A 25,188-nucleotide genomic window follows, 5' to 3' on the forward strand; every position below is an offset into this window, starting at 1 on the left:
ACAAGGCCCCGGTTCAGTTTAACCCACGGGTGATGTCAGGTTCAATGTTACAGTACCTTGCCTACATTTTCTTGTATCCTGCATAAATATGCGTACCATTATGAAACGTTAGTAAAAACACACTGCATAAGTGAAATTAAATCACTGCACAAAAGGGTTGTTTTTGTTTGTTTGTTTTAGTATAACTATTCATGGTACAAATGTGAAACAGCAGATTAGTTTAAAGTGAAATATTCTGACCATTTCTTTTTTCTTTTTACATTTGTCCCATGGGGTTGGATGCATCTCCTAATCCGTGATGTGGACCCGCAAGGGAGAGAGGAGGCGCGTCAGATGATCCCTTCTCTTCTTCTCGCCTTTTCAGGCAGGCTGCTTTCGGGTTCAGGTTCCTCTCTGTATAAACAAAATAATTAGAGAGATAACAAACCTGTAAACAATCCACCCTTACAAACCTAAACATGTTACCCATTACCAATTGGGATATATCTCTGTGTAGCTTTGTGGCACAGCGAAAGCCCTGCAGATGTACAGTGTGTGGGGGAAATGTAAGGTTGGCAGGGATATGGTTAAATCACATCACAAGTGTGGTCATTCCCCAATTAGGTAACTGAGTGCTAATTGGATAATGGCCACATGTATATAAGGGAGGTAAAATCATTTGTTGGGGAGAGGGAGTTTGGAGTGAGATGGTATTGGTGAGTTTTATGTCGATGTTTTGAAAAATGTCTGTAGTGAAGGTGAATGCCCAGCCTACAGGTAATTATTGTATGGTTTTGTTTAACCTTTTTAATTTTGGACCTTGTGCCTTTGTGTGTTTGTTTTTATTCTGTTTAATTAATAAAACGCGCACACCAGGACTTAAACTGCAGCTTCTGTCTCTCATTCTTGCCGGTAAAAGCTTGGGCTGTGATGCTGTCATGCCACAAGCCTGATGAATCTGAATACGTATGTCAAATGTGCTCAACAGAGCCCCCCCCCTGCATCAGGCACAGAGTCCTGGCCCGTGAGGGGATAAAGTGCCGCGAGCCAGAAGGGATCAATGGCAATTTTCTATTCAGACCCGCTGTGTTGGAGTGGACGGAGCGACCTCGAAAGGTAATGTATAACATTTCTATTTAAGGGAACCAAGCGTTGCAAGTGCAGGACTTGCAGCTGGCAGATGTGCTAAAAAGGGTAGACCGGGAGGCCACCCTAAGCACTCTGGTAGTAAAGCCCAGGTTTTGAGGACCCATGACACATAGTCCACTGGACCTAAAAAAGTGTGGGAAGAACCTGCACCTTAGTGTGCATGCTGTAAAGGGTAGACTAAATAGCTGCCCTTAGCACTCTGGTATAAAAAAAAAAGTCTGGGGAATCTATGACATCCGGTCAACAGTGTGCTAATGCCCTAACTGGGCAGAGGTGTGGAGCTTCCTCTCCCTGTCAGATTGGATTAAAAACCTCCACTGACATGAAAAGCAGAGATATCTTATAACAATTGTAAGTCGCCCTGCTAAGGCGTCTGCTAAGAAATAATAAATAATAATAATAATAATAAATAATAATAATAATAATAATAATAATAATAATAATAATAATAATAATAATAACAACAACAACAACAACAACAACAAGCAACTCGAAATGTGTCCCTGAATCCCCTCTAACTGGTACTCTCCCATCCTCAGATGATGATGCGGTGACCCTCTACAACGCCACCCTTACTCACCTGTCACTGTGCCTCTGATCTTGCTCCTTCCATTATGCACACTCTCAACCTGTCCCTGGACTCTTACCCGAGTTACACTGGTACTCAAAAAACCCTAACCCCTATATCATTCCGTCCCATCTCCAATCTCCCTTTTCTCTCAAAAACTCTCAAAAGGGCTGTAGCCAGTCAGCTAATGAAACATCTCAAGGATAGCAATCTGCTTGAATTTCTACAGTCTGGTTTCCAGCCGCATCACAGGACTGAAACTGATCTGCTCCGGATTGTGAATTGTCTCCTTCTCAGTGCTGATGCTGGTGCTCCCTCTGTGCTTGTCCTCCTTGACCTAACAGCTGCTTTTGACACCACAGATCATGACATTCTTCTTTTTTTTTTGTTTGTTTTATAAATGTAGTTGCCAATTATTTTTTTATTATTTTCTCCCAATTTGGAAATGGCCAATTATTTTTAGGCTCAGCTCACTGCTACCACCCCTGCGCTGACTCAAGAGGGCAAAGATGAACACACGCTGTCCTCCGAAGCGTGTGCTTTTTTTCACACTGCGGACTCATCATGCAGCCACCAAAGACCTACAGTGTCAGAGGACAATGCAGCTCTCGGGCAGCTTACAAGCAAGCCCGCAGGCTCCCGGCCAGACTACGGGGGTCGCTGGTGCGCGGTGAGCCGAGGACACCCTGGCCGACCTAAACCCTCCCCCCCCGGGCGACGCTTGGCCAATTGTGCGCCGTCCACGGTTGGCTGTAGAATAGCCTGGACTCAAACAGGTGACGTCCAGACTATAGAGCGTATCCTGCACTCCACGCGGAGGACCTTTACCGGATGCACCACTCGGGAGCCCCTCTTCTTGAACGTCTTCAGACAGTATGCTGGAATCTCTGGAACTTGTCTCTCCTGGATGTCCTCTTACCTATCCGGATGCATGCAGTCTGTTTTCTATGCTGGATGCAGTGGCGTTGCAAACCCAGTCACTTGTGGTGTTCCCCAAGGATCTGTTCTTGGGCCCCTTCTCTTCAATATCTACATTCTTCCCTTGGGTCACCTCATCCTATGCTGACGACACCCAACTCTACTTAAAACTCAACCCTGGAAGCCCCTCTGCCATGGTCCGGCTCTCGGCTTACATTCAAGACAGCAGCCTGAATGTCTGGCAGTTGTCTTCAGCTGAACACTAGCAAATCTGAACTCCTAGTAGGATCTAAAACTCAACTTAAGAATCTAAATATAGCTGCCCTGAACCTTGGAAACTGTCTACTGCTGCCTTCTGCCGCAGAACGAAGCCTTGGTGTACTTCTTCAGCAACCTCTCCTTTGATGCCCACATCTCCTCCATGGTCAAATCTTCCTTCTACCATCTTCGAAACATCTCCAAAGTCCGTCGCGACCAGTGCCAAGAACCAGGCTCTCCTAGGCCAATTCGGGGCTACCAGGAACACCCAAAACCGTTCTTGTCTGATTTTTTCCAGGCACAGTGGTAGCAACGTCAGCAGTGGGAAGGCATAAAGCAGCGGGTGCATTTGTGTAAGACTGACTATGTTAAAGAAACACTCGTTGACATTGGTGTTTTGAATTGTAACTGAACTGTATCCTGTTAACACCGCCCATGCAACAGTGGAAATGAATCATATACTGTGGTTACTTAGTTAAGCCCTGCCACGCAGCATTTGACAGGCTGCACAAAATGTGACAATAAGCAGGTTTGTGCGATGATATTAAAACAGGTAATTTTTCAAAGAACCTGTGGCGCGTGGTGAGTGGTGTCATACAGGGAATCCCCCATAACAGCCCCCTTGCGGTATTATTAAAATGAAGTTGTGCTCTCTCCCAGCCCTTGATACAGCCCTGCCAAGGAGGCTTCTGCCATTTACCGACCACTGCTATACACCATGGGAGATTGATTGACTGCCTCGTATTCGATGTTGGTATCCCAGGCAGTGCTTGACTGGTTTAAATCTTAACTTTCCTCTAGGTGTCAGTTTGTTACAATGGGTGGCTATTCTTCAGGTTCTCTGCCAGTGTCCTCTGAGATCCCTCAGGGTTCAGTCCTAGCTCCCCTTCTTTTTAGTATTTACGTGCTCCCTCTTGGGCAGGTAATCCAGAAACATAATGCAGGTTTTGATTTCTATGCCGATGATTTATTTCTCTTTTAATCCTTCTAACAAACACACCTCTTCTGCTCTTTCCCTGTCTTAGTGATATTAAGTCCTGGATGAGTAATACCTTTCTCCAGCTAAAGTCAGTCACAAATGAAGTTATGCTGATTGGATCCAGACATGTTAAGAAAATACTTTTATTTTTCACTGTCCTTTGATGACAATCAACTTTAACTTCTTTAAAAAACTTTAAAATCTGCAGCAAGCAATCTTGGAGTTATCTTTGATCCTGAACTCTCTTTTGTCTCTCACATCCGTGCGATTACCTATTTTCAGTTTAGGAATATTTCTAGAATTCGGCCCATGCTATCTCAAAAGGATGCAGACACCCTGATCCACACTTCTGTCTCTTCCAGGACTGATTATTCTATCTCTTTATAGGCCTTCCCGATTCTACCATTTCACAATTTCAACTCTGCTGGGTGCCTCCTAACACAAACTAAACGAAGACAGCACATTAGCCCTGTCTTGGCTTCCTTACATTGGCTGCCTGTTAAGCAGATAACTGATTTTAAAAGTCCTACTTCTGACCTATAAAGCTTGTAAGGAACTTAGCCCTGATTACATCTGTAAGCTGGTGATGCTGTTCACTCTCAGGTCTCTCAGCTTTTTCTAATCATGCTCCCAGACTGGAATTCGCTCTCCCTGAGAGTATTCGCCTTTTAATTTTTAAAAGCAGGTTAAAAACAAACCTTTTTGATTTGGCTTATTCTTAATTGTTCAGCGCTTTGTGATAACTTTGTTATGAAAGGTGCTATATAAAAAAACAATTGTATTATATATTAAAGTATTACCAAAGCATACATGATACATTCAATTGGCTTAGTTAGGGGTTACTAGTTTTAAAACAGACTTGTCTTTTATCCAAATACGTAGTTTTTAATTCATTTGTGCTACTGATCAGATGTTTTGTAGAGATCACAAGTGACACTGTAAATTAACCAGGAGGCAAGGTGTTTCTTATGACATACTGTAAAGTATTGTATAAATGCATTCCATGGAATTTGTCTCAACTAGCAAAATAATGGATTATTCTTTTCGCACGATACGCAGACACACAAATATGTTTACATTTTTTTGATGTTGGATGTCTGCAGTCTAAGATGCACGGGTTCTGGGAGGCTGCAGGTGCACAAAGTACAAGCTTTATGAATAGTTTTGCTTGCCAGTTTAAGCTGCACGTTTCAAGTTAGGATTTTCCAAAGTATCCTAAACTCACTTCAAAAAAGCAGCAGGATAAGAAATAACTGGAATTCAGTTTGGAGGCTCGGTGACAGAATAGCATTTAAAATTATGCAACGCCTAATTTTTGGGGACTACCCGGCAGCAGTGAGACATGAGAAAGTTAAGTGCCTCGCCCTGAACAGTTCCGCACATCTTGGATGGGATCCAGAATATTCATTCTCCCAGCCCTCAGCAGTTATTTGAGTGGTAGACATTCCATATGGTAGCTTAACCCTTTGCGGTCCATTTATTCAGTGCCTGTCAGATTTTCACACGCACTGTTTATTTTACATGCCCTGTTTAAAAGTAATTTTATTCCTAGTACAACAGGTTTAAAAGGCACTGCATAGCAACAGGACACTCAGTACTGCATCTCCAGTCCCGCCCCACTCCATGTTCGCTGTATTTTTCATATACCAGCAGTGCAGACTAGTGGTTAGGGCTCTGGGCTCTTGACCGGAGGGTCGTGGGTTCAATCCCAGGTGAGGGACACTGCTGCTGTACCCTTGAGCAAGGTACTTTACCTAGATTGCTCCAGTAAAAACCCAACTGTATAAATGGGTAATTGTATGTAAAAAAATAATGTATAAAAAATAATATAATTGTATGTAAAAATAATGTGATATCTAGTAACAATTGTAAGTCGCCCTGGATAAGGGCGTCTGCTAAGAAATAAAAAATAAATAAAAAAATAATAGTAGTGCATGCTGATAAATCATCTCCTGATCACTCGTTTTATAACCAAACTCCTCAATAATGCTGTCCAAGTCATTATTTTATTACTACAACATCTCAAAAAGCTTGGCAAATGTCTATGATATTCTTTAAGCGCTGGATGTGGAAGCAGTTAACTTGTTTGTTTAAGTCCGTCTTATGCCTGTGGTGAAGGGACTATGTGTATTGCTCAGATCCGCCTACTTTTTTTTTTTCAGCTTCTCTTGGCTTCTACCGGTCTCACTCAGCCATTTGAAAGGTTTTCTCTGCTTTTTCCAGAGAAAAACGACTTTTTGATGATGTCGGACAGGGTCCGACATCGGACCGGAAAGAAACAATTGTAATGTCGGACCTGGTCCAACATAGGACCGCAACGGGTTAATGGGTCAGACTCTTTTGTATCACAGTGTCACCTAGTCTGCAGCACGAGTACAGCACAAGAGCTGTTTATGTAACAAAAATATCTTTAGTTTCTTTTGTTTTATTTGTTTGTTTAAATTATCATCTGAGGAGCAATAAAGTCAAGATGTCAGAAATCCGTTTGGTGTGCCTGTGGTAATTTCTACACAACAACATTCCATAACTAAGCTATACACCTGCATTAATGTCTTTACAATCCCACATGTGAGCACTACAGAGTAATGGGAAAAATATTAAAATATAGATTTGTGAATGGATGTGAATTTTGGCATTGGAATGTGAGAAACTGTCCCAGCACCAATGCAAAATGAATGAGTTAGCTGACCTCTGACTTGCTGCTCCAGACTCAGTATGACGGCCACGGCCTGGTGGAGGATGAGTAGCTTGGTCTGCGGCTTGTCGCTCTTCAGGTGCAGTTGCACCATGCGCCCCAGCTCCTTGAAGGCCTCGTTGATGTCACGTACGCGCAGGCGCTCCCGGGCGTTATTGGCCATTCTCCGCTCCTTCTCCCGCTCGATCTTTTGCTCTGGGGATAGGTCCTCGTCATCATTATTGCTGCAGAAACACAAAAGTGGCCCATGCTTATCATGTGCTGCACAATGGGTGTTAAAATATCCCGATTAGCCTTTGAATCTATTGGTTATAATAAAAAAATATACCCAATCTCTCTTCCTCTTTAAGGTATTTTTTTTATTATTAACCTTACATTTAGAGTAATGAGCTTCAAACAACAACCATAAAACAGTAAGAAAATGTAAAAAAAAAAAATAAAAATAATAATAATAATAATAATAATAATAATAATAATAATAATAATAATAATAATAATCCATCCATCCATCCATTATCATTAACCGCTTATTCCTTTATAATAATAATAATAAAACAAATTAACTTACATTTGAAGTTACTTACCCTTAAGTCATTTTTACTTGGTACTCAGCGCCACCTGGTGGCCACATCCTGTTTTTAAAACAATTCCACTGGTTGCCCATAAAGGGAAGTAAAAGCATTAAGCTGTGGAGACCTCTATACATACTGTATAAACAGTAAAGCAGACTGAAATTGTGCTCCCCAAGTAAATCAGACACAATACATCAATAGATTCATCATAACAAAATATGAAGTTACATTTATCAAATTAAGCATCCAGGTAGGAATATAAACCATTCTAAGACACACTGCTAATAGGAGTTTATGCTGGAAAGACTGCACTTTGGAAATGTGAAACATATTTTAACTACATTCATGTGTGAAGGACAGCTGAAACCAGGCACAAAGCCACAGAGAATTGTGGTATAACCCATGTATTGGAAGCTACAGGCAGATTTAAGAATGTACCTGTTTTAGTTTTAGTCATGTAAATACACATGGACTTTAAGTGACACACATTGTATATAGTCTACTGTCTAATCTCAAACCAATATGTGTTTATATATTTTTTTTATCAACAAATGTATATCTTTAAATAGCAGTCATTGCCTTTAAATTTGCATGGAATCTCCCTGAATTATCAAAACCGAAACTGATCTACCACTATATACAGGAGCAGTTACCTGTGCCTTGATGTCTCTAGTTTTAGATGACATAGTGGAATCTATGTAATTTATCGCAGTATTTTTTTTTATAGCCTCTCAAGGACTGAAGAATGTGTGTTTTGTGTGTTAATGTGGAAACTGGTTGGGATTTACCAAGTTTGAATGTAGCTGTCCCTCAAAGCACACTGCTCACTTCATCAGTCCAACAAAGGAATAAATGAACAAACACTTTTGTTACGGTTACCTGTTAATTGATTTGATATCCTTCTTGTCCTCCTCAATTTTCTTCTCATCCAGGGATTTGGTATCCTGGTTTTCGTCCCCCTCATCTTCAGATTTGATCTCCGAGCTTACTGATGATACGCTGTGTCCCTGGAGCCCACCTGAGAGAGCTAACAAAGGAGAGATGTTACCCTGCCATCGCTTACAACCTTTCATCCTTAAGACATGGACTACTGCAGAAAAATGTAACTACAGAGAGAGGCAGCTATACCTAAATATACTATTTAATAATGTAAAATTATAAAAGTAGCTTAGAAGTTGGCAATGGAAAGAAATAGTTTTAAATATATTAGAGGTTTTGTCTGGCTAAGTACACAGCAGCACTTTCTTTTTTTTCTTTTTTTTTTAAATAATACTGACATTCAAAGCAGTGAAACATGGTGCTGTTGCAGTCCACAGACACATGAGTGGATTTTTATCCTTGAAAAAGGAAAATGTCAAACAAAATTAAAACAAACAGTTGTGTGAACCCTCAAATGAAAAGGGATTTATATTATAAAGCCCTGCCACTGGAAATCTTGCACACAGTGTATCTTCATCTTATTGGGTGCACAGATTGGAATAGAATGGCGCAGAACAGAAGCTGCTATTAGTTTTAGCACAATAGAATGTTTAATTTTGAGCTGGGCAGCACCCTCCCCCATTTCATATAGAAGACTGTCCCAAATCTGCACAAGAGAACACTGCCCCTTTGTTCATGCTCTGCTTCAGTTGGCTAGTGCTACACTCCTATGAATAAAAGAACAACTTCTATAATGTCTCTAGTTCATAAGCAAACTAATGTGCTGGAAATATGCAGTTTACTGTTGTCTGTAACCATATATATATTATATACACACACACACACCACACAAAACAGCAGCAAAATGTGTAATTGGAGAAAGTGAAAAGCAACACACTGTACTTGAACTAAAATAAAATTCACTGTGTATCTTGTATATATCCCTGTATACTGTATCATGCAACATTTCATGATTTTCCTGTGTGCAGTATAGTGCTAAAACCTGGATGTTTCCAAAAATACAATATGTTTGCTGTATCATCAGCCTAAAAGTACAAATTTGATTCCCACAAATAAAAAATAAAAAATTGACCTGAATTAAACCGGAACAAATGTTTTCTTATGGAGAGTATGGACAGAGAATGGGAATAAGCCTAAGAATGTAGAACTAGCTTCACTAAGCCACAAACCTCACAAACTGTGCTTTGTACTGATGCAACGTATCATGTAGCAGTACTTACCCCTGTAAGGATCTGCAGTCTGGTTTAATTCAGGCGAAGTTGCTGACTGCACTGGGAGCTGGGGGACTGGCACTTGGTTTGGCACAATTGTGCCACGTAATCCCACGCCATCCTCACGATGAGCTCCCACCTAGAACAAAGAAACTGGTCACAAAGGGTCTTCGTTTTTTGCCTACCAAATACAAATCCGTAGTTTGTAACACACCAGTATTAACATAAATCAGGTTACACAAGTTGTATATTAATTTTGGAGCAAAGCAAATAATAAAGTTGCTTCATTTATGGACTTAAAAATCCAGTATAAGGATTTCTAATACAACCTTATCTGAAACATTATTTAAAAAAAAAAAAAAAGTGTGCTGTCTTAATTAAGATAATTATTCCTACTGTAGACAAATAACATAAATCTATCATCCAGGGAAAACAATGAACAACTGCAAAAAAACAAACCACAGTAGAAACCAGTATGTTTGTTTTAAACATGCACTTTATCAATAGCTTCAGCTACCCATTTTTTTTTAAAATATATTTAAGTTTCCAAGTGTAATTCATTTTACAGAATGTATTCCTATAGTTCGGGGGCAACTCTGAAGCAATGCTGGAGTTCAACTCTAGAGGGCACTGTCCCCCACAAAAATCACAACAGGAAGACAGGCTATTTTACTTGAACATCATCTAGCAGTTACAAACATGGCAGAACTGCTCAGGCAGGTAAAACAGAAAATGATCTCCCAGGGTGCCTCAGAGTGCACTGATTCACATCCATCTGTCTTCTATCATGTCCGCCAAAAGAACTGACAATTATCTTAATGCCCATATGCTTAATTGTTGGCTTCCGAATTCCCCTGTCGATATCGGAGATCCCGCAGGAATTCTGATTTGGCACAAGATTTTAATTTTAGGGATACAAATCTAGGACCTGCCATGTTTTTTGTAATGCCAGCTAAGCCTTTGACAGCACAGGCTGCGACGTCACATGATGCTTCCCCACTTGATGCAAATATCATAAAATGTCGACTGGCTTTGCTAAAGCTTGGAGCTCGAGCCAAACCAGTGTTTGTTTTCTGACTTTCATCCGTGTGCAGCTTCCAAATTCAAAATGGCACCATTCTGGCTAAGGATACAAGGACTAGTATTTAATAAATGTTTTATATTTAAAAACAAAACTAAATTAATATCACAATGCAAGCTCACAATAAAGGCACACTGGCAATATTGTTTCAAGTGTACCTTGTCTTTCTTGCCACTGTTAATCAGGGACATAGGTTTTCAAATTTCAAATGATTGCTTTAGAATTGATTATGCAGCACAGAGTTGAATAGTTTCTGGGTCAATAACCGGTACTGTATCTTGTAGCATACTGTGTAACAACAAATACTTAACATACCAATCAATCAATCAATCAATCAATCTATCTCTCTCTCAAATCACCTTCTTAAACTGTATACATTTTTTTTCAAATGTATTTAAAAAAGAAATACACTAAAATACCACCACCACAATGCTAAATCAGTCGTAATCCAAGAAAGTTGATGAAACATTTTTTTAATTATTTTTTTTGTTTCACATGGAGGGCCATGTTAAAATTGGGAATCATTCCGATTTTTCAAATTGTAACATACATAACAACGACAGGAGTTAAACACGTATATAACAGAATACATTTTGCTTGCATAAATGTGTCACTCTTTGCCATTGACTGATTTTAACATGTATTTATTTATTTGAGATCCTGACAGAAAAATTCAAACTGAGCTCTTATTTTCTAACCTCTTCCATTATTCCCTGAAGAACTCATACTACCAGTACTGGTAAACCATTCCCACATACAAAAGGATAATACAGGTTAGGGGCACAGACTATGGTCTGCAATATTTATATGCTCCAGAACACATTTACAAAACAGCCCCCTACTCTGTACATGAATGTCTCTGAGAAAAAACTCTCTCAAGAGACTATTTCGGGGTTTTGTAAAACCTAATAACGAGACAAAAAACAAGTCTCAAGACTTTCAGCCAGAAGTTACCAATTAAATGTAGCATGACAGACTGTAGTTACCATTTGGGCACAACCAAGTCAAATTCTGACATTTACACTATTTAACTGCATGTTTTACAGCTTGACATTACAAAGCTGGTTAAAAATGATTAAATATGATAACAAATGGCATATTCTGCAAGCAAATTTTGTAACATTTTAATGCAAAGCGTCTTGTTCTGATGAGATATTTTCAGGTATTGCTAAAAAATATTACTTTGTTATGTTAAAACATGCTCAATGACATGTTTTCCAGTTGCGTTGATCTTTTATTATTACAGTGGATAACTTGCCCAAGAGAATTATGGTTGTGTCAGCATTTATCTAATAGATGATTTTGAAAACTATTGTGATTTGTGAAATTAATGAAGTCAAGCTTGCATTGAGTTCATAGAACTCTCCCAAGTATGATTTTAATAAATATGTCACTTGACACTAATGGCCTCTAACTGCACACATTATCTTTCAAAGTGACCCCCTATCAGGCCTAACTGGAACGTATTCTCTTTTGGACTTAAATCTGACAATTGTTTCCATATGTCTCATCGCCATTCCTATAAATTACTGTAAATGCAGAAGAAGAATATTAATACTAACTAGGAGGACATGGACGTGACAGCAACTGAGCTTACATCAGAGCCTTTAATAGCACGAGTAACAGCAATAGACCATTTAACTAACAGAAATACACGTCATGGAAGACTCAAATTAGCACTACACTACCAAAGGAAAATAGATGACTGCAGAAATAAGAACTGAAAGAAACCAAATACTGCTCTTGTATTCATCTTGCTTTGTCATTTGACTAAATGAAACTTATTCTGAACCCAGTCTGTGGGTGGATACTGTGGGTGGAGAGCTTTCAGTTCTCTGTTTTGAACGATCATGAAGTTTCTATTCAAATAGTAGTATTTTAATGTGCTCAAAGCAACTGACATTTTTTAAATTACCTTGTGTCTGAGCAAACATCTACAGGAGGTGCCAGCTAAGTTTTTAACATTTGTAAGCATTTTCTTTTGTATGGAGAGTATGACCACTGAGTTTGGTCAGATGAATGCCAATTAGCTGTGGTTGGTTAATCTCATGATTGGGGAATAGATAACTGCCCAATAGGAGAAAAGTGTAAATTAAATATTTTTCAACCACAACACTAGGGAATCGAACTAAAAAGCAGTAAATCTTTAAAACACTGCAGACCTGCAAGGTCTAAGAAAAATAACCCAGCAAACCAGGGGTGCGTTCAATAGACAGAGCGCTCCAGAGCGTTCCAGAGTGTTCAGTGGCGCTTTCAATTAAACGACCTGCACGCCGAGAGCACTATATAACAGTAGCATGTCAAGCTCAGAGCTGCCTCGTTGGAGGTTCAAAATGGCCGACCTGCATTATCAGTGCAGTGACTGCAAATTGATTTTTTCAAAAATGGATTAGTATGACCAACACGTGTGATAAGTAATATTTTTGTTGTCATTTTAGCTTTTTAAAACTGATTATGGTATTTTTTTTAAAGTGACGATTGTATTAGAAAAGGAAACATGGACTATAAATAACTTGACAAATCTGACTCATGTCTCAAGATGTTAAACCAAAACAAGTGTCAGTAACTTCATTACAAAAATACAGTAGTAGTAATTCAATTTAAAAATTGCAAAACTTGCTTAAAGCAACTGTTTTAATACACATAGATTTCTTGCCTGCTATTGTGAAACTGTTCGCTCCTAACAGACCGTTCAATAACTGCTAACATGTTACAGGGCCCCACGAGAGAGCAATCTGCTTACTGAACGCACCCCAGATAAAAGGGCCTGGTCTTGGATATGCCCTGCAACTTTTGTATGGATTATTTCTACATATAACTACGAAACTACTAATTAGTTGTAGTAGAGTTAAAAGACCAGACAGTACAGTATGCGTGTCATTTTTTATATCCAAAAATTCAGTAACTTTTTAACCTTTTTGAATACAAAAATAGGTTATACATTAATACACAGAAATATGTAACCTCATACTGCCTCACACAAAGGCATATTTTATCAGAGAAGTCTGGACATAAGGAAAGGTTGGGGGTCACAGCGCAGTGCTGGTGTTGCATACTATTTCCTTGTTGTGGTGTGAGACAGGAAGTTTCATTTGGCTAAAATAATTCTCTCTGAACTTTGCCAACTGCTGTAATCATTGTTCTCCGACCATATTCTGAGGGGAAGAAAAGATCTGGGGACTGTCTTTCCCACAGAACAACAGCTGCTTATAATTATGAACACTCTTTATGTGCAGATGTAGCTTCTTTAGATGTTAATTCAATTAAGAAAGGAACCTCTTAAACTCTTTATTGTGCTTTTAAATTGGGATTGGATGCTGGGTGAGAGTCTGTTTGATAGATGTTTTGGCACTTTTGCCAGTCAATATAGTATCTCATCTTGGGTGGTGGCAAAGCAGTTAAAATTCTTGCCTTTATAAAAGTTAATCAACTCAAGCTTAAGCCCATCCACTTGTATTGATGGCTTTTTTTTAAATTTTATTTTGGTATAGATTTTGTTTAGGTTAGCAATGCTTAAATCACCCAGCTGGTGGTCTCATTCTGAGTAATAGCAAATGCATACTGAAATCATATTTAAAAGGTATATCAAAACTATAATGGAAACTTTGAGTAAAAGCATATTTTAAGTAGAGTTAAACTTTCTGGGGTAGTACGGTATTATCTGTCTGCCTGCCTGCATTTCTGATGTGCGGATACAGTTAACATCAGACCATCCGAGTTAATCTGTGTGGATAAATTGGACCCAAATCCATTAATCTGCTTTTCAACAAGTAGCACAGCATATCAACAAATAAAACCTGTACCTCTTACATCCAAGTTGCTTTTATGAAGATATCACATTTTTATCACTGGTAATATGCAACCACAAGCTGCCGTTTTCCCCTGTGCCCAAAAGAAAGGTTTGTTGTAAAAAAAAAAAAAAAAGTTTAAAACATTTAACATTTCTATACCAAAACTGGTATACAGCAGTTTGTATATTTAAAGTATACACCCCGTAGTAGCCTGAGGTCAGTGATGCCTACCTTCGAAATGTTTCTAGACTACTTCCCCAGCAGAGTCCACAATTACAGTACAGCAGGCAGATACAAAGTTCCCCTTTTAAGCAGCATCCATGCCTTTTAACTACAGCTATGGCCAAAAGTTTTGCAACACCCTATAGAGTGAACTAATTTTGCTTCATAAATTTGAATGAAACCTGCTGAATAATGTTACGTTAACATATTGAATTACGTACCGCTTTGAAGTTTTTCATATACTTGAAAATGTACATTTTCTTCGAAATCTAACTGTATTATTATGGCTTCCGGTAAACTTTTCATTTTGTAGTTTCTTTGATTACATGATGTTAAATAACAGATCTAAATTATGTTCAGTAATTATGTCTCAATCCTGTGATGCAAAACTTTTGTCCATAGCTGTACATTATTTTTCATATGAACACTGACTAGCCATTATTAGACTGTTATTAAGTAAACATTACTACCAAAAAGACGTGTGGGTTAGAGATTCTTGAGGTGAAAGGTAATGCAATTGTTGAATAAAGGAACATACTTTTAAAAAATTCCGCTTTAATGTGGGCAGCAGTGTGGAGCAGTGGTTAGGGCTCTGGACTCTTGACTGGAGGGTCGTGGGTTCAATCCCAGGTGGGGGACGCTGCTGCTGTACCCTTCAGCAAGGTACTTTACCTAGATTGCTCTAGTAAAAACCCAACTGTATAAATGGATAATTGTACGTAAAAATAATGTGATATCTTATAACAATTGTCAGTCGCCCTGGATAAGGGCATCGGCTAAGAAATAAATAATAATAATTTAGAGATGTACTTTAAAAACCACAGTAATTTGTGCATTGTTCGGAATTTTATTTTGCACAACAAATATACACTTATACAGCAATAGTTGACTTTAAATTTTACTTTAATTCAACAATGTTGAAAAATGCATGACAACGATCTATTTTCAGCTCCACTAGCCTGTTCTTATCCCACCTCCTACAGTTTTCAACTTTTCAGATTTTGTTACATTGGCTTTTTCTTTTTTTTGGTTGACTCATAACAAGGGGGAAAAAAATCTGCTTCTGTTAGTATCTGATATAAGTTTAGTTCTGCTTTTTAAAAGCCACGGATCGAATGGCTTATGGCCACAATCTGGGATGTAGAAGATTTATCGTAGCTTAAGAGTCTATTTATTAAAAAGGAGCCTGAATTTTAAAAGGTATTACTGAATCTTTAAGCTGTAATGTTACAATCTCCCTTTCTAATAGGCTGCATGTCAATTTAACCTGCTTATAAGAACACTTAGCAAAACGGGGCAGTAATAACTGCTTAAAGATTAGTCCATGATACTGGCACCTAATGAGGAGGCAAAAGGGGATAATGAATCTCCGATGGGTATTTGTTTGAGGGAACAAGGCTCTCTTAAGGCTGGATTGGTTAGAGACTGGGACTCTAAAATCATTATATTTGAGATGATGTGCATTAGTGAAAGAGATTTTAAAGGAGGAAAAAGCCCAGGCTTGCACTCTACTCCAGATTTTATTTTACATACATATAATGAATTGGAACACCAGCAGCCTGTTCCAAAACTGCAGAAAATGGAGGCAGTCACATGCTGCTTTTCCACTTGTTCCCCTCAAGCACCTGCTTTCGCAATGACCTCAGCTTCTCATCTCCAGACTTAAGGCATTTAACTAAGCAGCTTTCCAAATAAAATCCAGCTGTTTCTCATCTTGACTTGTTCTGGGGGTGGGGGTTGGGATATGCATGCCCAAGGGAACTCTACCAGGTGACCACTTCCCACAAGATATTCCCAGCAGCCCTTTATCTAGTAACAATCCATACAATGTGCAGAAGAACAGAAAGCACCCCATAAGGTTATATGTTTTTTTGTGTACGCTGTTGTGGCATATACATTTCTTTATGTTGACATAAGGGTTCCAAATGCGGTATAGTTTCTATGGATAACCTTTCAAGTGAATCACAGAAGACATTTACAGTGATAGGCTATTGATTCTGTAAGTTCAGCTGTTAAATAAGAAAATCAAACTGCTCTCATGTGTTACAGCCATTCTTCAGAACTAATTTATAAAAATATATAAAATTGGCATTTACATGGATCTCTCTTCTTGTTATTTTTCCCTTCAGTATCGGAGGTCAAGATGAAGCAGTCTAATTAGAAAAAGTAGGTCTGGACCAATGACAAGTTTCTCATGCTGTTGCTGTCTGAGTGCATGACCAGCAATCTGACGAATATCTGAGTGTGTCTTTAAAGTCACAATTTCTTTGTTGCATTAACCTTAACACCCTTGCTTTGCTACAACAGAAAGCACAATTTATATACAGTAGGCTGGTAGAACCAATCAAATTAAACTGATTTTACAGAAAAATGCATTTCTGGGCTTATATGTAATGCACTGTATGTGGAACAACATTTCATTATAATCTAAAACATACGATAAAGGGTAACCTGAATGAATCTGTAATTTATAAAGCCAAGCGAGATGACAGTGGAGACTTCAATTTTAGATATATGAAACAGTCTGACAAGGAAAACAAACACATAACTGGTGTTTTAACTATTTATTTTGATTTGTGTATATACTAATTCAATGTTTTATAAGGATGACATAACTAAATTACTTCACTTTCCTTTCTCTATTTCTAGAAATGGAAAAAACAATGAGTCAGTATCCAGTTTTAATCAAAATGGAAGACTTCTGGGGAATTTAAGGGGTAGTGAAAGCACCAGATCACAAAGAATCTTGCAGGTTCTGCACTGGTTCTTGTGGCTGCTATACATTCATTCACCTCATTTTTAATCCTCAGCGCTGAGCATTAATGTAGATGACTGTAAAGTCATCACATCATGCACAGTATTCAATGATACAGTACTCTACTAAGCACGAAATAAGACTTGAGTTTTGTGTGCTACACAAACAGTTTCACATGGAGAGAATTTGTCAACTGTATTTAAATATTTTACAAAAAACAAACAAAAAAACTGTTCATTGAATTCCAGCAAGCAAGAGGAAAATATTATGTGATAACAGATCTAGTGCACATATTTATCCTACAAGACATTTTTTTCTATAACAAAGTCTGAACTATTGCACAGCTTTAATATAGCCCCCCTGAACATCTGCAGTCACAGTAAAGTCTGCCATTTGAAGACTAGAAATGAAAGACCAGTACAAGTTTTATACTGGTTGGTGTAATTCAAGAAGGAACACATTATCTGCACCCAATCTCAGCTATCACCTCTGACACCGCATCACAATCTCAATTGCTTTAAAAATAACTGGAATCACTGGTTCCTTGAGTCCTGCCCCTTAGTGCTGGTCCAGTACATTGGCATCCTCTCAAAAGAAAGAAATGCATGTGATAACATGTAAATAAAAACACAAGGATGGTGCAAGACTTTGACAATGACCAAACAGAAAGCACTGCAACATAAAAACAAAAGGGAAGGATAAAGGCCCTGAGACAGGATTAACGGTGAGGAATGACGAGAACAAAAATAAAATTGAAATTCAGAAAGAGGGTAGCTATAAGCAAGAAGCAAGAGAGATACAAACACACAGTACATGGTGTGGAAGAGCAAGACCAAACACAGTCACTGTCCTGAGTTTCATTTGAGGCAGAGGGAGAAGGTGTGGAGTGGGCAGAGTCTCCCAACACTGATCCATGTGTTTCCGCTCTCACTACCTCCCACTGATGCTTTATTTACTGCAGCTGTGCTGGAGCTTTATGGGTTGTTTCAAGTAGAAAAACCTTAAATATGGAAAAGATTACCAGCATCCTCCTTGATGTTTTGAAGCCCCCCCTCCCCCTGCCCCCATTAACAGTGTGGCACACATCAAGTGGTCAAAGGCTAGTTCTGAGACTGACTAAATACAAAATGTTATTTCCTCCATTTACTTTTCTTCTGTCTTTTACAGGGCAACTAGCAGGTACTCTGCTAAACAGATTATATACCCTTTCAAATCAGCAATAAAAGTTGTTTATTGCTGATTTGAAAGGGTATTATTTATGTAGTTTGTGTTTTGCACATGGATGGGCGTCCTGATGGAACACCATGCTTTAATAAGAGTATTTCATTAGCTTGCCCCCCCCCCCCCCAAAAATAAATATATACATTGCCGAATGACAGTAAATGATTGTGAAATTACCTGAAGTAATTTAACTTGCAATTCAGGAAATGTGATAGTAAGAAATTGACATTTTTGTTTTCTTTCACCACAATTTCCTAGAGTCTGTTGTTAACAGGTGTTGTAGACAAAGACCTTGATAAAGAACACCAACAATAATCTACTGTCCATCCACAATTAGATAGTAATTGAAAACTTCCACAGCAATGTGGTCCAGAGCATAGTTACTGTAAACCTTGAGTGCAGAAAACCTTAAACAGAAACCAATAGTGAAAATATTTTAAGATGTATTAAAGTCCTGACCTCATACGTAAAGATAAGAACAAGCGGCCCTTTCGTGCAAATAAGTGGTTTCTTGCAAGTCATTTTGAGACTAGGTGCACATGACAACGACTCCCTTTTTTCTTAATGTCAGAAGTAATCTCCTGGTGTGTACAAAATAAACATGACTACCCCTATGAAATACAAGCATGCCAGGCTCTGTACAATATATAGATATATAGATATCTCTCTAGTTGATGAAAGCGCGTCAGCACATGTAATCTATTAAAATTCTTGTCTGCAGAGGGCTGACTCTTGAAGCCAAGTATTTCAGAAAATATATGTACAGTACATCCTTTCTCGTATAAGTGGCTTTCTTTATTAAAAACTTTTTTTTTTTTTTAAACAGGAATTTAAACAGTTTAAAAAAAGTAATAAAGGCACAATAGTTCAAATTTGTATCTCTGTATCAAATCTAACCTCTTTCCCTGGTTTTCACTGGACATTTTGCCGTTTTTCTATGGGGACCACAAACCACAGTTTATACCACAATCAAATCTAAGAAAATCAGCAACTATAATCATATTTGAGATTTTTTAGACAATCACTGCATGGTTGTTGACAAGACTGATCCATTGAATTGCACGTTTTTTTTTTTTTCGGGGTTTATTGTTAGATATTTATATAACACAAGGAAGGTTTACTTTTTGTGTGTAACCTTGTAGCATTTTTACATAAATAGATCTGAAAAGTTGCTCTTCCATTGAGTAATCAGCTGTTATACAGCTGATGGTTTCCCCTTTACTGCACATCATAAACCCATCCAGCTTAGGTCCTTACCATTAATGAATGTCTGTTCGATGAAAGGAGCCCTGTGCCATATCCGGATCCGTGTCCTCCCATTGCCCCATTGTGTGATGGTCCTATTAAACCGTGCATCTCACTGTGGCCGCTGGGCATGCCCGTGGAAGGACCTACCGCGTGGCTACGAAGCACATGAATGGCATCGTCCAGCCTTTCCAACCGGTCTTCGATGCGACTTTGCTGTAAGTGAAAACAAATTAATCTGCCACCTTCATCAAAAGCAGATAAAGCATTCAAAAGCAGGTGCCTTTATTTTGAGGGAGAAGTTAACCATGATCTACAAAAGCATGTAGAACAATGTATCTAAAAAAGCCTAGGCATTGTTTTATCAAATCTCTTGTAGCAAGTTTCATAAAATTCAGGGGAGATGGGGAAGCCTTCATTAGCCCAATCAGGGTTTTATCTGTGTCCAAGACTACATTAAATATTATTACATAATATTATTAACTATTGTTACCATTTTTTATAACAGTGATTATTATTACCAGTACAGTACATGCTAGTATATTTGGCAATGTTGTATTTGTTACAAGTCTTACCAAAGAGTGCAGTGGAGCTTCATAGTTTGGAGATGATGGTCCCTGGGCTCCATTCCTTGACCAAACAGCTGTGCTTGCCGCTGCGGGGGCAGAACACATGAACAGATTAACACGGAAAGTTTCTTCAACATTCAATTAATGGGACAGTACTTGCAGTATAAAATCTAACTCAGGACTTCTTACTAGAAATACATTACCCTGACTTAGTTTGGACTACCTGCAAATCAACCTGTAATTACATTTTCTAACATCTTTACAAAGTATTCCTATGGTTTGCTATAAGCAGCTGTTTTTTGAAATAGGGGGAACCTCTTTATTTCAGCAGTTGTTCAATGGGGGGTAAGGGAAGGGTTACCCAAGTCACACAATTATAATGAGTTTCAGAAGGGTTATCATATGTTATGCTAATAATCCCCTATTTGCCTGATTAACCACCCTGCTCAGTAATTGCTTCACATACAGACCCTTGTTAAGATTCACCTCATTGTTTCTTTTCAGCCCTTTGTAAATAAGGCAGATCTGTGCAACCAATTAAAAGGAACTCATCAATAAAACCAATGTTCATTCACTACTTTTTTCCCCTAAATGACCTAGTTGAAGGGCACAAGATTCCTTGATTATGTATATTAGAACTAATTAGCACATTTTTTAGTGTCCTTCTTTATATATACTCTTTATTATAAAAGGTTCATTTACATATGCTAATTAGCCAATAATTACCTTCACATGCGCTAATAAAGTCAAAGTGTTATCAGAAACTAAATTATTTCTTATTTCAGACATATCCCTCCCCACCTCACCCCCTTGAAAACAGACATCTAGTCGATTCTTTGAGAAATAACAAAGTATGGATGAAAAGTGTACCTTGATCAATTTATGTTAAGAAATATGAAATACTGTACAATACATAAACACAACCACTTTAAATGTGTACAGATGCCATACAAATTAAGGAGCTAAAGAAATCTGCTTCTGCTTTATCGATTAGAAACAATGCCTTCTAATCACCAGCCACGATGCCCTGGTGTAGGAAGCAGGATAATTACCTGTGAGAGAAGGGGGAGACCCAACAGGTGTTGAAGGATTTGATGAAAAACTGTTGTTGGTGTGATCGGGAGAGTAGATCTGAAAAAAAAAGAACAATTCATGCTCACAGTTCCACTTGCTGCTAAAGATTGCTACACTGTAGTTTAATGCCCCCCCCCCAATAAAATAAAATAAAATAAAAGAAGTGCTGCGTTAAACAAAGAAAGTGGCCGACAGCCAGTTTAAATGAAGTGCATCTCTCTATTTTCCATTACTATGGTCTGCTACTTTCAAAAAGTTTACATTTTAGTAATAATTATGATGGATTTATAGAGGTGAAGATATAGGCTCATTAGGTAGCACCTTCATCTCTTTGGCCAAGATGTTAGAAACTTGAAAAGTATTTATAACACTGCCCCTCCAAACGTGACATGAGGTAGCCTGTATGCAATCAGGGTTTCTACTTACTGATGCTAGTGCCTTCCCCAGTGCATCACCGGTCTGTGAGCTGCCTGCGGCCCCACTTGATGCTCTGTTTGCTAAAGCAAAAAAAAAAGGTAAGTTAATGTAACAAAGACACTTTTGATTACCTTGGTAACTTACTCATAAATAACCCTGTGGACCCCCCTCCCCCCCACAATGAATATCCAATTTGTATCAAGACATTGCTTTTATACCATAGTCATAATTAGACACAGGCTTTCTCAAGTACTAAATCAACACTTCCAGTTTGTCTGCTCTTTGCCTGCCTTGTTTCTAACCTCCAAGAGACCATCCAAAGGCAGAAACCATTAACAAGAGGTTTCAGAGTTTAACATACGGAGTGCTCAGACATTACTCAAGAGTCTGGGTGCATTTCACAGTCTCTGGGGCATGGTTATAGAATTGAGTCTTTCTCTGTAATAAACTACTTTCATTTTGTTATTTTTTCTTATTGTTGCTTCACTTTCTGGTATTTTTGTCTTTTTTCTCCTTTAAAGCAAAAAAAAATAAAAAATCAAATGAAAAACTACAGGGGTCCATAATAATAATGTCAAGGATCAATCACTTGCACTTAAAACATCATTAAGACTTCTGGGTATTCAAAACAGGCCTTTTAATGGATGTTATTGTTAATATAATTTCTTAACCAAAAAGAGGGAAAAGAATGCCTCCTGTTCTTTCTGTGACAGCAGATGATCATTAAAAACACAAATATCTTCCTTTTCAAAAGTGGCATACTCCAGTCCAGCAGACTCCTCATCCTGGTACATAGGACTCTCCCTTAATTAACAACTCACTCCAGTTGTATAAAACAAGCTAATAACACTCAGTAGTTTTCTTCAGGTTTGCTATGTATTTATAACAGGTGATTTGATGCATATTGTAGTTTGGCTAATAGCTGATATATATTGTTATACACAATACTTTCTATTAAGAGTGTATTCTAGACCCATTGCCACAAATGTATTGGACCTGCCATGGATCTGATTTAACCAGTGTAGCAAACCATTGATTTTCAAAGAATGGCCCAATAGCATTCCAATATTGAAGTCAAGCTGAACCAGACTGAATTTAATTTAGACCTGTATTTCTCTAAACAAATTCAAAGGCAATTAGCCATTTTAAGTCACCCTGAGAGAAATTCATGTACATGGCTGTTTTGAAAATGAAAAAAAAAGGCGTAAAAGGAGATATTATAAAACGCTACCCTAGTATATGTTCTTCAAATGTATTTGTTTCAACAAAGAATTAAAATAAGTCATACAGTCTAACTTCACTATAACAAACCCTTCTTATAACGAACTCCCTTTTTTAACGATCCAAGCAGCAAGAACGTTTTTTTTCAATGGAAATGGAACGAGGCACATTCATGTTGATAAGTAGTTTGCAGTTTACGGAACAAGCTGTTAAAGATGCCAAAAACAATCAGATCAATGAGTTTGGCAACAGCCATCTAGATGAAAAAGACTAATTTGGAGATAAACTAATATGAATACTATTTTGGGGTCAGCGGCTCCTGACTTGGCCCGCAAGCATTTTCTCTGTGCACACGAGAACCTCCTCTCACTGCGGGCAGTACACCTGGTTCTCCATAACAGGTTGGGATCCGCTGGCGATAGATGCCATGGCACACCAGTGGCCAAGGCATCTGATATGCCTTCCCACCTCTCGCCATGCTCCCGCTGTGTCTGGAGAAAAATCAGGCAGGACCAGGCCAAGGTGCTCTTAGTAGCCCCTTATTAGCCCAGAAGACTCTAGTTTTCAGCCCTCATGCAGCTTCTGAGCGGCCAGCTGTGGAAACTGCCCAAGCGCTGTGACCTGCTCAGTCAGGCACAGGGGACCTTATGGCATCCCGACCCATCAAGCCTGCAGCTCTGGGTCTGGCCCCTGAACGGCTGCATTTGAGACATCTGAGTTTGTCCAATAGGGTAATTGACACCCTGCAGAATGCCAGAGTGGCATTCACACATTCCCAGTACGGGTACAGGTGGGTGCCTGTCTTGGATGTTTGATCCCATGGCAGTTATACTGCTATTTTTGCAGGACCTGTTTGACAAGGGTAATCCCCCTCTACATTGAAGGTCTATCTGGCAGGTATTTCAGCATGCCCTGTCAAAATCCTGGTGAGGTAATTTCTGAACGGAGTTCAGCGGCTTCGGCTGCCTATGAAGGATATTATTCCTCACTGGAGGCTTAATGTGGTGCTTGATGCACTCATGAAGCCTCCATTTGAGCTCATGCATTCAGGTGAGCTGAAATTTTGATCACTCAAAAAGCAGCTTTCTTGCTTGCAATTACCTCTGCTAAGCAGGTGAGTGAGATGCAGGCATTCTCAATTGAGAAAGCCTGCTTAATTTTTGCAGAAGCCAGGACAAAGGTTACGCTCCGTACCAATCTTGCTTTTTTGGGTATTATGCTGACAGGACGAACAGTTGGAGGCAGTCCGAACAGTTTTCTGTCTGCTATGGGGCGAAGTCCCATGGTCAAGCCCTGTCTAAACAGAGGGTGTCCAAATGGATAGCAGATACATTCAGGATTGCCTTGTGAGTGAGCCAAACGGCAGTCCTCCAGAAAAGCTCACTGCCCATTCCACCAGGGGCATGACAACTTCATGGGCTTTGTTCCAGGGTACATCTGTCAAAGACATTTGCAATGCTTCTACTGACTTAATGACTTTGGATCCTCAAAACGAGCTGCTTCTGAGTCGACCCTTACAACACAGGCATAGAGGTGAGTTTCTCCCTCAGTTTTTTAGCCCTAGCTACTTGTTATTGGGGTTCCGCATGGTAACGCACAGGGCAGCCTCGGCTTAGCCTTGTAGCATTCCGGTCGTATGGCAGTCTTGCCCTTGCGACGGCTTAGGTATACGGACTATACAGTAATGGTTATATTTCGTACTTGAAAGGGAACGTTAGGTTATTATCATAACAATGGTTCACTGAAATAGAAATGTAACCACTAACCTTCAAGGTCGCTGCGTCCATGATGAGATCTGTGCGTGCAGTTCATTTATGTCCTTGGGGGAGGGACATGACTGTGTCACAGGCTCTGGGAGCAGCTTTATTAGATCTTATTCAGGTTTTGGCTCTTAAAGAGATTAATACCCATACAGTAGTGTTTACATTTCCATTACAGGGAACCAGGGTTATGATAATAACCTAATAATTTCATGTTTTGCATTGAGGCACTTTTTATGAAGTACATTTTGCAGTATTTTTGTTCTTTTTTTTAGCAACATGTTCAATTTCACAATGGTGTAGACAGGTACACATACTCAAACTATCCAGATCCAATTTACACAGCTGGTACACATTGATTAAAATTGTGCATATAGTTCTGCTTTTTTGATAACCAGTACAAGAAACTAGAAGCACATGCTTTCAACATAACCAAAAATAAATATACAATATTGATTGCAAGAAATTGTATCTCTGAGTCATGCTGCTTTACACAATACATGGCTTGATATTTATTTAAACTGCTAAATAAAGAAAAACATAAATATTGCCATCATTTTGACT

The 25,188-nt window shown here is 38.8% G+C and overlaps 1 protein-coding gene across 14 annotated transcripts in view; it reads right to left on the reverse strand.

The window, feature by feature from the left end:
* The window catches only part of LOC117421494 (transcription factor 4), a 173,086-nt gene that overhangs the window by 6,273 nt on the left and 141,625 nt on the right, over positions 1 to 25,188 (reverse strand). For 10 of the 14 annotated variants that reach the window (XM_058995268.1, XM_058995250.1, XM_058995302.1 and 7 more), the window contains 8 exons: positions 21,653 to 21,723; positions 21,205 to 21,283; positions 20,159 to 20,238; positions 19,596 to 19,799; positions 9,278 to 9,407; positions 7,998 to 8,145; positions 6,541 to 6,770; positions 261 to 393 (listed from right to left, as the gene is read on the reverse strand). In XM_058995268.1, the coding sequence (XP_058851251.1) occupies positions 261 to 393; positions 6,541 to 6,770; positions 7,998 to 8,145; positions 9,278 to 9,407; positions 19,596 to 19,799; positions 20,159 to 20,238; positions 21,205 to 21,283; positions 21,653 to 21,723 (1,075 nt within the window). Of the gene's footprint in view, positions 1 to 240; positions 394 to 6,540; positions 6,771 to 7,997; positions 8,146 to 9,277; positions 9,408 to 19,595; positions 19,800 to 20,158; positions 20,239 to 21,204; positions 21,284 to 21,652; positions 21,724 to 25,188 lie in introns of all 14 variants that reach the window. The other 4 variants (XM_058995294.1, XM_058995274.1, XM_058995327.1 and 1 more) reach the window with 1 other exon arrangement.

The sequence above is a fragment of the Acipenser ruthenus genome, chromosome 2 (genome assembly GCF_902713425.1).
Source record: "Acipenser ruthenus chromosome 2, fAciRut3.2 maternal haplotype, whole genome shotgun sequence".
NCBI classification, from domain to species: domain Eukaryota; kingdom Metazoa; phylum Chordata; class Actinopteri; order Acipenseriformes; family Acipenseridae; genus Acipenser; species Acipenser ruthenus.